General features: G+C 39.6%; 1 protein-coding gene across 10 annotated transcripts in view; it reads right to left on the reverse strand.

Moving 5' to 3' along the window:
• The window catches only part of TRPC4AP (transient receptor potential cation channel subfamily C member 4 associated protein), an 86846-nt gene that overhangs the window by 44897 nt on the left and 29322 nt on the right, over window positions 1-12627 (reverse strand). For 6 of the 10 annotated variants that reach the window (XM_054466762.2, XM_063659160.1, XM_054466759.2 and 3 more), the window contains exons 4-6: window positions 9847-9904; window positions 7287-7342; window positions 2160-2288 (exon numbers count right to left, since the gene is read on the reverse strand). In XM_054466762.2, coding sequence (XP_054322737.1) covers window positions 2160-2288; window positions 7287-7342; window positions 9847-9904 — 243 coding nt within the window. The remainder of the gene's footprint in view (window positions 1-2159; window positions 2289-7286; window positions 7343-9846; window positions 9905-12627) is intronic. The other 4 variants (XM_063659162.1, XM_063659161.1, XM_063659164.1 and 1 more) reach the window with 1 other exon arrangement.

The following is a 12627-nucleotide window of genomic DNA, read 5'->3' on the forward strand; positions in this document are numbered from 1 at the left end:
TGTCAAACAAAAACTCATTCAAATAATACCCTTACACAATACAGTTTGATCTTTTCTATTTGGCTGGTAGACCCGACGGATTGATTTCACAACCTTCTGGGTTTCAATCCTAAGAATCACTGTTCTAGGACTGAGCTTCCCCACAAGTGTATCCAGGCACAGGTTATAGGCGACCCATGGCAAAATACTGATGTCTCAGCCCTCAGGGTAAAGCTTCCCTACGTGCTGGGGTACAAGGTATGTGCCTGTTCAACTACAAAATAAAAAAAGAGGATATTCTGCTGATAAACATTTATTAGTAGTATACAAGTGTTTCCACTGATACACATACTCACCAACATTTGCCCACTCTCCCCCTCACTATGGTATTGATTTGCATTTCCTTGATTGCCAATGAAGTTAAGCACCTTTTATATTTATGGACCATTTCTTTCTCGTCTGTAAAATGCTTGTTCATAACATTGCCCATTTGTCTCCTGGGCTATTTGTCTTTTTCATGCTGATTTGTAAGAATTCTTTTTTTTTTTTTTTTTTTTTTTGAGGGAGTCTTGCTCTGTTGCCCAGTCTGGAGTGCAGTGACACAATCTTGGCTCACTGCAACCTCTGCCTCCCGGGTTCAAGCAATTCTCGTGCCTTAGCCTCCCAAGTAGCTGGGACTACAGGTGTGCACCACCACGCCTGGCTAATTTTTGTATTTTTTAGTAGAGACTGAGACTGGGTTTCGCCATGATGGCCGGGCTGTTCTCAAATTCCTGACCTCAAGTGATCTGCCTGCCTCAGCCTTCCAAAGTGTAGGAATTACAGGCATGAGCCACCGCACCTGGCTTGTAAGAATTCTTGATAAATTCTGAATACAAATCCTTTGTTGGTTACCTGAATTCAAATGTCTTTTCCCAGTTTATGGTGTTTCACTTTCTTTATGGTGTCTATGCCCCTTTCAAACTGCACCAAGATACCCATAATGTTTGGTAGAACACGTCGCCATTTTGGGGTACACAAAAAGGAATGAGAGGGAGTGAGAGGCAAGTGGGAAAAGTTGTGAAGGAGCACTTCTAGACTCTTATACTGAGACTGCTAAGGAGTCTGGAGTTTCCACTCTGGAGGCCCCCTTTCACACACTGGCTGGAACACACAATTACTGGAATAACAAAACCTTTTTATCAAAGGGCACAAAGGGTCTGTCTGGGGCCTGCACACATCTCCAATGTGTTCCTACAGACAATAAGCTACTTGTGCTGGGCAATGACAAGCAAGGCCTGGGGAAAGCACAGCAAGAAGAAATGAAAGCTGGGGTCACCACAGTGCATGTGAACATCCACCTCCCTGCAACAGCAACCTCTAGGAGGCTGCTAAACAGGAAGAGAAAGAAATCTGCCAACGAGCAACCAACATGGAGGCTCAGGATGGATTAGGACTGGGGAGGTGAGCTCCAGGTCCTAACAAGCATTACACCAAAAATGTAACACAGTGAGTCTCTAACAGAGGTCTATGAACGTATTTCTGGGTATCTGTGAATTCTTGAAATTTTTAATTTAGTTTTCATTTCGATCACAGTTTTTTTTAAGTTATGGATCATCTGAATATCAACCTTATGACCAAGTGGCAGGATTTCAGAGCTCCCATTTGTCTCCTACTGCGCTGGTGCCAATTAACCAACTTTAATTGTTGAAGACTAATGAGAAAAAATAGAGGCGGACTTCATAAGTGAAAGCCAAACATTACTACCAAGGAGAACATATCCTAACTAATGAAGGCTTCACGTCAGTTCAGAGAGCAGTAGAGAAAAGTGGTAAGAGAATGGAGTCACTGCATAGCATACAATAGCACATACATGCTACAAAGAACTTGCCCCACGGTAATGAGGTGCAATTTCATTTCAGCAAAGCAACATGAGGCATCACACTACATCCACAGAGTCAATCTGAAGTTCTGAGTTTTAGAATTAGTTTGATTTCAATGTACATGTTTGTTTAGGTTTTACAGTCATGTAAGAACCACTAGTATAAGGGGTAATCAAGTTTTATACTTGAATACATCTGAGTAACACAAGACATAATTTAACACTTTCTTTTAAAACAGCTCTGTATATTATTCAGGTTTGAGAATCCAATGGTCTGAGACACCCTTCCCCATCTGGTCAGATGGAGGACACAGCTCACCTTTTTAACACCCAAAATATCTTCAATGAGGGTTGCTGTTTGTAAGAATGTCTTCTTACTTGTCATCAGTGTAAACAGGAAGATCACAAAGTCATTCTTTTCTGCCAAACGCTTTGTAACTCCCTCCGTCTGTCACAAGAAGAAAAGGCAGAATAGGTTGTAACTACAAAATAAATTATGAAGAGCAAGGCATCCTTTACAGACACTGAAAAGCAACTTCACCTCTGAAAACTGGCATGAGTCAACAAAACAGGAATGGCATGACTTAACTGTGGGAAATCTCGTTAACTCCCCAGCCATGGAAGAAAAAAGCCTCCTGACATGCAGGCTACACAAGTGGGAGCTCACTTGTGAGAACATAACACAATGAGATGGTATTTCCTAAGAGAACTCAGAGTTCTGAAGGCCATTCTTAAATCTGAAATCAAACAGTGCCGAAGCATGGACTTAAGAGTCAGACCCAAGTTCTAATTCCAGCTGTGTGATCCTGAGCAAATCACTTCTCACCTTTGGAACTCCATTTTTTCATCAGTAAAATGATCACCTTAAAAGTCTTTGAGGCCGGGCGTGGTGGCTCACACCTGTAATCCCAGCATTTTGGGAGGCCAAGGTGGGCAGATCACTTGAGGCCAGGAGTTCGAGACCAGCCTGGCCAACATGGCAAAACCCTGTCTCTACTAAAAATATAAATATTAGCTGGGTGTGGTGGTGCATGCCTGTAGTCCTAACTACTTGGGAGGCTGAGGTAAAAGGATCACTTGAGCCCAGGAGGTGGAGGTTGCAGTGAGCCGAGACTGGGCAAATGCACTCTAGCCTGGGCAACAGAGGGAGATCCCGACTCAAAAAAAAAACAAAACAAAAAAACACAACAACAAAAAAACAAAACCCCCAAGGGGTATGAAGGAAGTAAGGAAACTAGCTGGTTAAAGACCTTAAAACTTAGGTTCAAGAGTTTGGATTTAAAACTGCAGTACTGTCACGGGCAGTGGCTCACACCTGTAATCCCAGCTACCCCAGAGGCTGAGGTGAGAGGACTGCTTGAGGCCAGAGTGTGAGGCCACAGAGAGCTACAATCTCACCACTGCATTCCAGCACGGGGACAGAGTGAAACCCTGTCTCTAAAAAGAAAGAAACTGCAGTACTGCTATAGCTTACACACACACACACACACACATACCCATCCCACCCCTACTGCCTTAAGGCAACTAGAGCTTAGTGGCTTTAATATTTCTTTTTTTTTTTTTTTTTCAGCCTCTAAGCTGAAAAAATTCCAAGGCTTACTGTAATAAACTTGACTTCTCCTTAAAAAGTATAATCAAGGGTGCAGACATACAGAGTTTGGTAAATGGGAACCCCAAGCTAGGAAGCATTTCAGAATCAGTGAAATGAGATACGTTGCAACAAATTTAATTTTCTTTCTTTTAATTTTAGAGACAGGGTCTCACTCTGCTGCCCAGGCTGAGGCCATGACTATTAACAAGTACGAATATAGCTCACTGCAGCCTCAATCACCTGGGCTCAAGCGATCCCCCCACCTCAGCCTCCCAAAATGCCAGATCCCCCCACCTCAGGCTCCTGAATCACTGGGACTACAGGCGTGCACCACCGCACCTGGCAAATTTAATTTTCAAAGTGAAGGCATCAATAAAGATGTGCCGAGTATATAAATCTTCAACGATCACATTAAATAGGACACTAAAGAAAGCAATCTCCGTCTGTATTAATACATTTCGGTTCTTCAGACACAGCACTGACACATTAAAAAAAAAAAAAAAAAAAAGGTTGTATTCCCGAACTACATACAGTACCTACACTGGCTACGATATGTGAAACAGGACTGACTCTAGTTTTACTCAGACAAGCAAAAGTTCTGGAAGATCCAAAGAAACAGAAAAAAAGAGAAATAAATTTACTACTTTCTCAAAGCTTAAAAATCTATCTCCAGGCTGTCAAATACACAATCCTGCTGCTCTAACTAGCTACCCTTGACTACCCACCTTTCTCCTCTCTTCAATTTATCAAAGTGCTACTCCTTTTACAGACTGGCTAAAATGACTCCTCTTGGAAAACCTTCCAAAGTCAAGACTGGCCACCCAAAAGGCCATCACAATCCTTCCTTTCCTCTACAAGAACTCCTCACAAGTTCTTAACTGAGGCCAAAAAGCACTAAAACAATATATAAAATGTTGTATGCAACTACATTTTTCGGGGGAGAGTTTTTTACATAGAATATTCATCATAGGTTTTTTTTGTTTGTTTTTTTTTTTTTTTTTTGAGACAGGGTCTCACTCTATAGCCCAGGCTGAGTGAGTGCACTGGCACAATCATGGCTCACCGCAGCCTTGACCTCTCAGGCTCGAGCAATCCTCCCACCTCAGCCTCCTGAGGAGCTGGGACTACAGGTATATAACACCACGTCCGGCCAGTTTTTTATTTTTTGTAGAGACAGGTTCTCGCTATGTCGCCCAGGCTGGTCTTGAGCTCCTGGACACACACAATTCTCCTGCCTCGGCCTATCAAAGTGTTGAGATTATAGGTGTGAGCCACTGCACCCAGCCTAATAATAAGCTCTTGACCTAGTACCTGTCAAGTATCCAAATGAGAAGCTACAAACTAGCATCCAGTAGGCCAAGCTTTTTCTGATGAGCAGTACTGTTTATTTTTTTATCTTTTATTTTTTGAGAGAATCTCACTCTGTCACCCACGCTGGAGTGCAGTGGTGTGATCTCAGCTCACTGCAACCTCTTTCTCCTGGATTCAAGTGATTCTCCTGCCTCAGCCTCCCGAGTAGCTGGGACTATAGGCATACACCACCATGCCCGGCAAATTTTTGTGTTTTTAGTACAGATGAGGTTTCACCATGTTGGCCAGGCTGGTCTGGAACTCCTGACCTCAAGTGATCCACCTGCCTCAGCCTCCCAAATTGCTGGGATTACAGGTGATAGCCACTGTGTCCGGCCAACAGTACTTTTTAAACTTTTGAATTCAAACATCTTTAGACAGGACATACTTGCTCCAGTTTAGTCACAGTTTACACAAGTCCCCACTCCAACACCAGCAATTCCAAACATTTCCTGTTTTCTGCCTGATCCCTGGAGGCATTCGTGTTTGCGACCCTAAGAGCCTCAGGTTCTCTACATAACGTGGAATTCAGCCAGATAGCACATAATTGGAACATATCATCCTATGTTCCTTAAAATTTTTTTTTAATTTTATTTAAAAATACTTTCAGTTGATGTATAATAAAGTTACATAATTTCAGGGAGCATATAATTTAATACATTCATATAATTTATAAAAATCAAATCAATGTACTTGGGATAGGCATCAGCTTAAATACTTGTCTTTTCTTTATGCTAAGAACCATTCAAATTCTCTTCTAGCTATTTTGAAATGTAAAACAGAACACATTATTATAAACTAAGTCACCCTTACTGATTTATCTAACACTAGGTCTTATTTATCATCCCATATATTTGTACCCATTAATCAACTTCTCTTCATACATTTCATTTTTTTAACTGTTTTATTGAAATGTCACTGATGAACATTAGGTATCATGATTTTAAAACAGCCTCATAAAACTAGTGACTATATGGATTGGCCAATGATGGAGTCATTATATTATACACTGTCTTCTATAAGGACAATTTCTTATTGGCCTTAGTTGCAAGAACTGTGCATTTCCTGAACAATTTGTTTTTTATCTTATAGATCTCCCTGTGCCTATCTCTGTCATTAGCTATACATGGCTACTGAGCACTTGAAAAGTGGCCAGGCCAAACTGAGATGTGCTCTGGGTGTTCAAACAAAAGGAAAGGAAAAAAAAAAACACATTGGATTTTGAGAGCTCAAACCAAAAACAAGTAAATATCTCATTAATAATTAATTATACTGATTACATGTTAGAATGACAATATTCTTGATATACTGTGTTAAATAGAATTTATCATCAAAATTAACTTCATTATTTCTTCCTACTTTTTTCTTTAAAAAAAATGTGGCTACAAGGAAATTTAAAATAACCCAAGTGGCTGGCATTATATTTCAATTGCACAGCACTATTATAGATGCTGAATTATGTATAAGTGTTCAAACATATTCCCCTATTTGTGTTGGCTGCTAAGAAGCTTGAAGCCAAATTTGTGCCCATCCATAATACAGATGATTTTATTGTCTTCATTTTTATATCAGCCCAATTCCTGGCTATACGTTATGTCCCCACCTTTGTTTTATCTTCTTCTTACCTGCTTCTAAGTTTGTGATCTTGGTAGATTTTGCATACACCCACAAGATGCCAGAAATCTTATTTTGAATGAGGCAAGAAATGAAATGGAGCTAAATGGTTTTTTTTTTTTTATTTCCACAGCATACAGGGTTCACATCTGTAATAGCACTCATCTCATTCTGCCATGTATTATGATTCACGGTTTACACAGTTTATCATAAGTTTCTAAAAGACAGGCACTGTATCTTTTAAAAACTAACATTTATATATTGTTTTACAAAGTGTTTTCACATCTACTATCTCAGTTCTCACAATAAATCTATGATGTTAATACGACTGCTAACTGCACTCTATTGGTAAGAAACTACAGCTTGGGAGGTGTACTAAGCCAAGGGTCAGAACACAAAATCAGGTCCTAACACTAAGTGCCATCCTCTTTTGTTTCTACCAAATTGCTTTCTTTATTCACCATTCTTCCTGGCTCAGTGGTCAACCTAGTAGAGAGTCCTGCTCAATATATGGGCAGGGCTTCTGGTTCTCATTTTGTTTTCTAACAAGGAAAATGAAAAAATAGGCATAATGGAGTTAAAATGAGTCTTAAAGGTCACAGTCTGCCAACACTTGTCACCTTTTGGCAAGTGTCCAGCTGGACAGCTCTAAGGCCAAAGGAGTTTACTACCTGCTGCAGCAGTCCTGGCTCTTAACAACTGCTACAAAATTCTGCCTCCCCATAATTTCTACCAGTTAGTCCTGATTTTCAGGCACACATAAAATAAGCCCGATTCCCCCACTGTCTGAAAACAGCTCTCATGTCTGCCACTGTATTCGAATACTTCCATCTTAAACATTGCAGACCTGGTAGGGGAGATAAACGGAGCCCCAGTGGCAGGGGTACTTACACAGACACAGGTATTATACAGGATACTCAAGCAGTCCTTGGACATTTCATCACTTACTGAAAGTGAAAGGGTAATGACTGGTTATTTTTCTCATTGAAAAGATAGTACAACGGTTACCACATTTTTTTTCAGCGTAAGAACTGTTACAATCCCCTCCAAGATGATTATTTTTCTTTTAATATACTTCTTCCAGTCTCTGTCTACCAAAGATTTTCATAGTGCCCATCAGAACCTACAAGCCCATTTGCATATTGTTTTTGGTTTGATACAGCAGCTGTTTTCTTATTATGCTCCACAGTCTTCATAATTCCAACCTGTTGTTGTGCCATCATTTAATAAAGCCATTTTCCCTTAATGTCTTGCTTAGGATATATCTAGAATTTGTTTTCTTTTTTTTTTTTTTGGCTATTTAAATAGACTACAAATAAGCAACTTAATATATATGTGTATCCTTTTAATGCTTGTATTAAACTGGTTACTCAAGATACATTTTCAAAAGCAGAACTACTAGAATCTAAAGTATAAGCATCTTTTTTTTGTTCGTTTGTTTTGGTTTTTTAAATGAGGTCTTACTCTGTCACTCAGGGGCACGATCACAGCTCACTGTGGTCTCGAACTCCTAGGCTCAAGCAATTTTCCCTCCTCACCCTCGCGAGTGGCTAGGACTGCATGCGCGTGTACCATGCCTGGCTAAAAGTTAAAGTATAAGCATCTCAACTGCTCTTGTTATAAATTTCCATTGAAAGTTCTACTAGCAGCAAACAAAGATATCATTTTTATCAGACTCATTAACTGAGCATTTCTTTTTTTGTTGCTGTTATCTGTGTTGGGCAAATGGCTCTTAATGTCTGATCTATTACTAATTCTTATAAAGAAACTACTACTTCCCTGTGGGCAGGAACGTGAAAGTAGCATAAAAAGAAAACTTAATTTTCATGAGCCCAAAACCAAAAGATGATGAAACTGAGTATGAACCACGGACAAAGTGTTTTATTTGGCACTGCTCCTATTTTTTAAAACTGTTTCCATTCACTCCTAACCTGCTAGGAATGCTAAAATGCTAGGTCTCCTTCTCAGATCCCAATGGGCAGCCTGCCAAGCTAGCTTGACTAGATGGGTTGTCTCATAATCCTGAGACAGTGCAGATGCTCTGCATCCCTTATCACCACCTTTCAACCTACTGGGGCTCTGTGATTGATTTATTTAATGACTTCAGAGCAGGGTGAAACACTGCTCTGTATGTCTCACTATATATCTCACTATTTCTAGATCCTCCATTTTTAAAAGGAATTGGGATTCACTCATTCATCAAGTATTGTTCAGCATCTACTCTAGAGCAGATACAGTGGTGAGGGAAAAGAAGTCTCAGCCTTCATGGAACCTATAAATCTAGTGGGAGGAAGACAGACTAAACAAGTGCACTAACAAATAATTATAATATGCTACTTGCTATGAGGGTACATAGAGAACATGAAAGATCAAGTTAGACAGAATACACAGCTGAGACATTAAAAATGAATATAAATCCTCTTAGCCACTACTGCATGCACAAATGAGGCCTTATATAGTATGGCCTATTGGGGTAAAAAAAAAAAAAAAAATCTTTTAAATTAAAAAAATGCAAAGTTGGTAGGAGGGCATTCACCAAACATTAACTGAAGTCATCTCTGGCTTTTAACGCCAGAATAAAGTGCATTCACTTTTTTATTTTAAACTAAATACTGAAGCTGGGTGCGGTGGTTCATGCCTGTAATCCCAGCACTTGGGAGGCTGAGGTGGGCGGATCACTTGAGGTCAGGAGTTCGAGACCAGCCTGGCCAATTATGGTGAAACCCCATCTCTACTAAAAAAAAAAATACAAAAATTAGCTGGGTATGGTGGTAGGCGCCTGTAACCCCAGCTACTTGAGCGGGTGAGGCAGGAAAATCACTTGAGTTCAGGAGGCAGAGGTTGCAGTGAGCCAAGATCATACCACTGCACTCCAGCCTGGGCAACAGAGCGAGACTCTGCCTCAAAAAAAAAAAAAAAAAAATTGAATATCTAAAAAGAATATTTGTAACGTGTAAGTTATAAAAAATAATAATAGAATATTACCCATATATCTACCACCCAGCTTAAGAAATAGTGCATACCAAAACATTCTGACTTTTTACCATTCACACCCTGGTAATGCCTGAACTTTTTACAAAGAGCATATGTCACCTTTCTAACAAAAAATAGGTTTTAAAAAAAAAAACAGTGATCTTACCAGGTTATTCCTTACTCTCACAGCTAGCTGTATGTGAGAAATAAGAATTTCCCAAAGAAACATAGAAGCCGGATCACAGGACTATCAAAAGTACAAAGATGTATTCTTTTAACCCAGATCTGAATTTCTACGCAGTACAGAATGAATAAAGATGGCTGCTTAGCTGGGGGAGGAGAGAGCAACCTGTAGCTGAATGTAAGACATGTCCTCACTATTAAGAGTTAGGAAGGGAAGGAAGAAGGTAGCTGCTGGGAACTGCCACCATATCGGCAGGTTGGAAAACAAGGACCAGCAGCTAACAGGTATACTTACTTTTTAGTTTCTGTCCCCGGATAGAGATCGTAGGCCTCATAAGAATTTCTACAAGAAGCTATAAAAAAAATTAGATAAAATCTTCAAAATTAATTCGAAGTATAACTTATAAAATGATTTTGCCATAACCATTCATGGCCCATATATCTGTCACAGTATAACAAGACCCTTTTGTTCCAGGAGGCAGTAAGGTTCAGTAAAAGGAACACTGCAGCAAGTCAGGAGACCCAGGTTCTAGTCCCAGCTTGGCCACCTACTTGCCCTTCTCTGGGCCTCAGCTTTCTCATTTTTGAAAAGAAGTATTTTAGATTAGGTAATCTCTGGGATCTAATGTGGCTTTAATTTCTAAAAAGCTGCAGAACATTATGACTATGATTCTTCTGTTTAAAGAACATTTGTAAGTTTATTTAAAAAGGACTCAAAAGATACACCATAAATTGTTAACACTGATTTCTACAGGTTTGGGGGTTATATGCATGTATTTTTTATTTTACATACTTTTAATACAATTTTGCACAAACTGTTTAAATAAGCATGTATTTAAAAATTCATTCTACGGAGAGAAAGGATAGTTGATAAAAGGGTCAATCCATTAGAAAGATATAACAACTACAAATATATATGTACCTAACAATAGAGCCCAAAAATACATGAACCAAAAGCCGGCAGAAATGAAGGAAATAGATAATTTAAAAATAAAAGTTGGACACATTAATAACTCTGCTTTCAATAATAGACAACTAGGCAGACGAGCAAAGAAATAGAAGACTTGAACACAATGAACACATACATTCTAACAGACATCTACAGAACACTCCATGCAGCAAGAACAGAGTACACATTCTACTCAAGTGCACATGAAACATTCTCCAGGACAGATCATATTTCAGGCCACTAAACAAGCCTCAATAAATTTAAAAGCACTTAAATCATACACAGTATGTTGTCTGGCCACAAAGGAATGAAATTAAAATCAGAAAGAAATTTGGGAAATTCATGAATTATGTGGATAATTTTAAAAACCCATCCTAAATAATAATGGGCCAAAGAAGAAACCATAAGGGGAAGTATAAAGTATCCAAGAAGGATGAAGATACCAAAACTTATGATGTAGCTAATGGAGTGCTCAGGGGGAAATTTATAGCTGTAAATGCCTATATTAGAAGAAAATTCTTTTTTTTTTTTTTTTTTTTTTTTTTTTTGCGACAGAGTCTTGCTCTGTCTCCCAGGCTGGAGTGCAATAGCCCGATCTTGGCTCACTGCAACCTCCACCTCCTGGGTTCAAGCGATTCTCCTGCCTCAGCCTCCAGAGTAGCAGGGATTACAGGTGCCTGCCACCACTCCTGGCTACTTTGTGTATTTTTAGTAGAAAAGAGGTTTTGCCATGTTGATCAGGCTGGTCTCGAACTCCTGACCTCAGGTGATCTGCCCACTGTGACTTCCCAAAGTGCTGGGATTACAGGCGTGAGCCACTGTGCCCGGCCAAAGACAATTGTTTCTAATAAATAACCTAATCTTCTACCTTAAGACACTGGAAAAAGAGCAGACTAAACCCAAAGCAAGCAAAAGGGAGAATAAGAGTTGAAACAAATGAAACAAAGAACAGAAAATAAGAGAAAATGAACAAAACCAAAAGCTGGCTCTTTGAAAAGACTGACAAATTCTTAGCTAGACTGACCAAGAAAAAAGGAGAGAGGATACAGATTACTATACTCAGAAATAAAGGAGAGGGCATTACCACCAACCTTATGGCAACAAAAGTGATTATAAGGAACTACTATGAACAGCTGTATGCCAACAAATTAGATGACCTAGATGAAATGGACACATTCCTAGAAAGACATAAAACTAAAAACTGACTTAAGAAGAAACAGAGGCTGAGCATGGTTGTTCATGCCTGTAATCCCAACACTTTGGGCGGCTGAGGTGGGAGGACTGATTGAAGCCAGAAGATTGAGACCACCCTGGCCAACACAGCAAGACCCCATGTCTCTACAAATAAAATAAATTAGCTAGGCGTGGTGGTACGCCTATAGTTCCAGCTACTCGGGAGACTGAGGCAGTAGAATTACTTGAGCCCAGAAGATTGAGGCTGCAGTGAGCTATGATCATGCCAATGCACTCCAGCCTGGATGGCAGGGTGACTCCATCTCTTAAAAAAAAAAAAAAAAAAAGAAGAAGAAGAAAAAGAAGAAGAAACAGAACATCTGAATAGCCCTATAACGAGTAAAGAGACTGACTTAGTGATTTAAAACAAACAAACAAAAACAACAATAACAAAAAACTACCCATAAAGAAAAACCTTGGACATGATGGCTCCATTGGTGAACAATACAAGACATTTAAAGAATGATCAATTCTTCACAAACTCTTCCAAAAAACAGAAGAGAAGGAAACATTTCCCAACTCACTCTTTGAGGCCAGTATTATCCCGATACCAAAACCAAACAAAGACATCACAAAAAAACTACAGATGAGTATCTCTTATGCATATATACACAAAAATCCTGAAAACCCTAGCAAACAAAATCCAGACACATATAAAAAGGATTATAGTCCACGCATGATGGCTTACGCCTGTAATCCCAGCACTTTGAGAAGTCAAGGCAGGAGGACTACTTAAGCCCAGGAGTATGCAACCAGCCTGGGCAACATAGTGAGACCCTGTCTCTACAAAAATTAAAATAAAAAATTAGCCAAGCATGGTAGCATGCACCTGTAGTCCCAGCTACTCAGGAGGCTGAGATGGGAGGATTGCTTGAGCCCAGGAGAGGCTGCAGT

The sequence above is a fragment of the Pongo pygmaeus genome, chromosome 21 (genome assembly GCF_028885625.2).
Source record: "Pongo pygmaeus isolate AG05252 chromosome 21, NHGRI_mPonPyg2-v2.0_pri, whole genome shotgun sequence".
Classification (NCBI taxonomy): domain Eukaryota; kingdom Metazoa; phylum Chordata; class Mammalia; order Primates; family Hominidae; genus Pongo; species Pongo pygmaeus.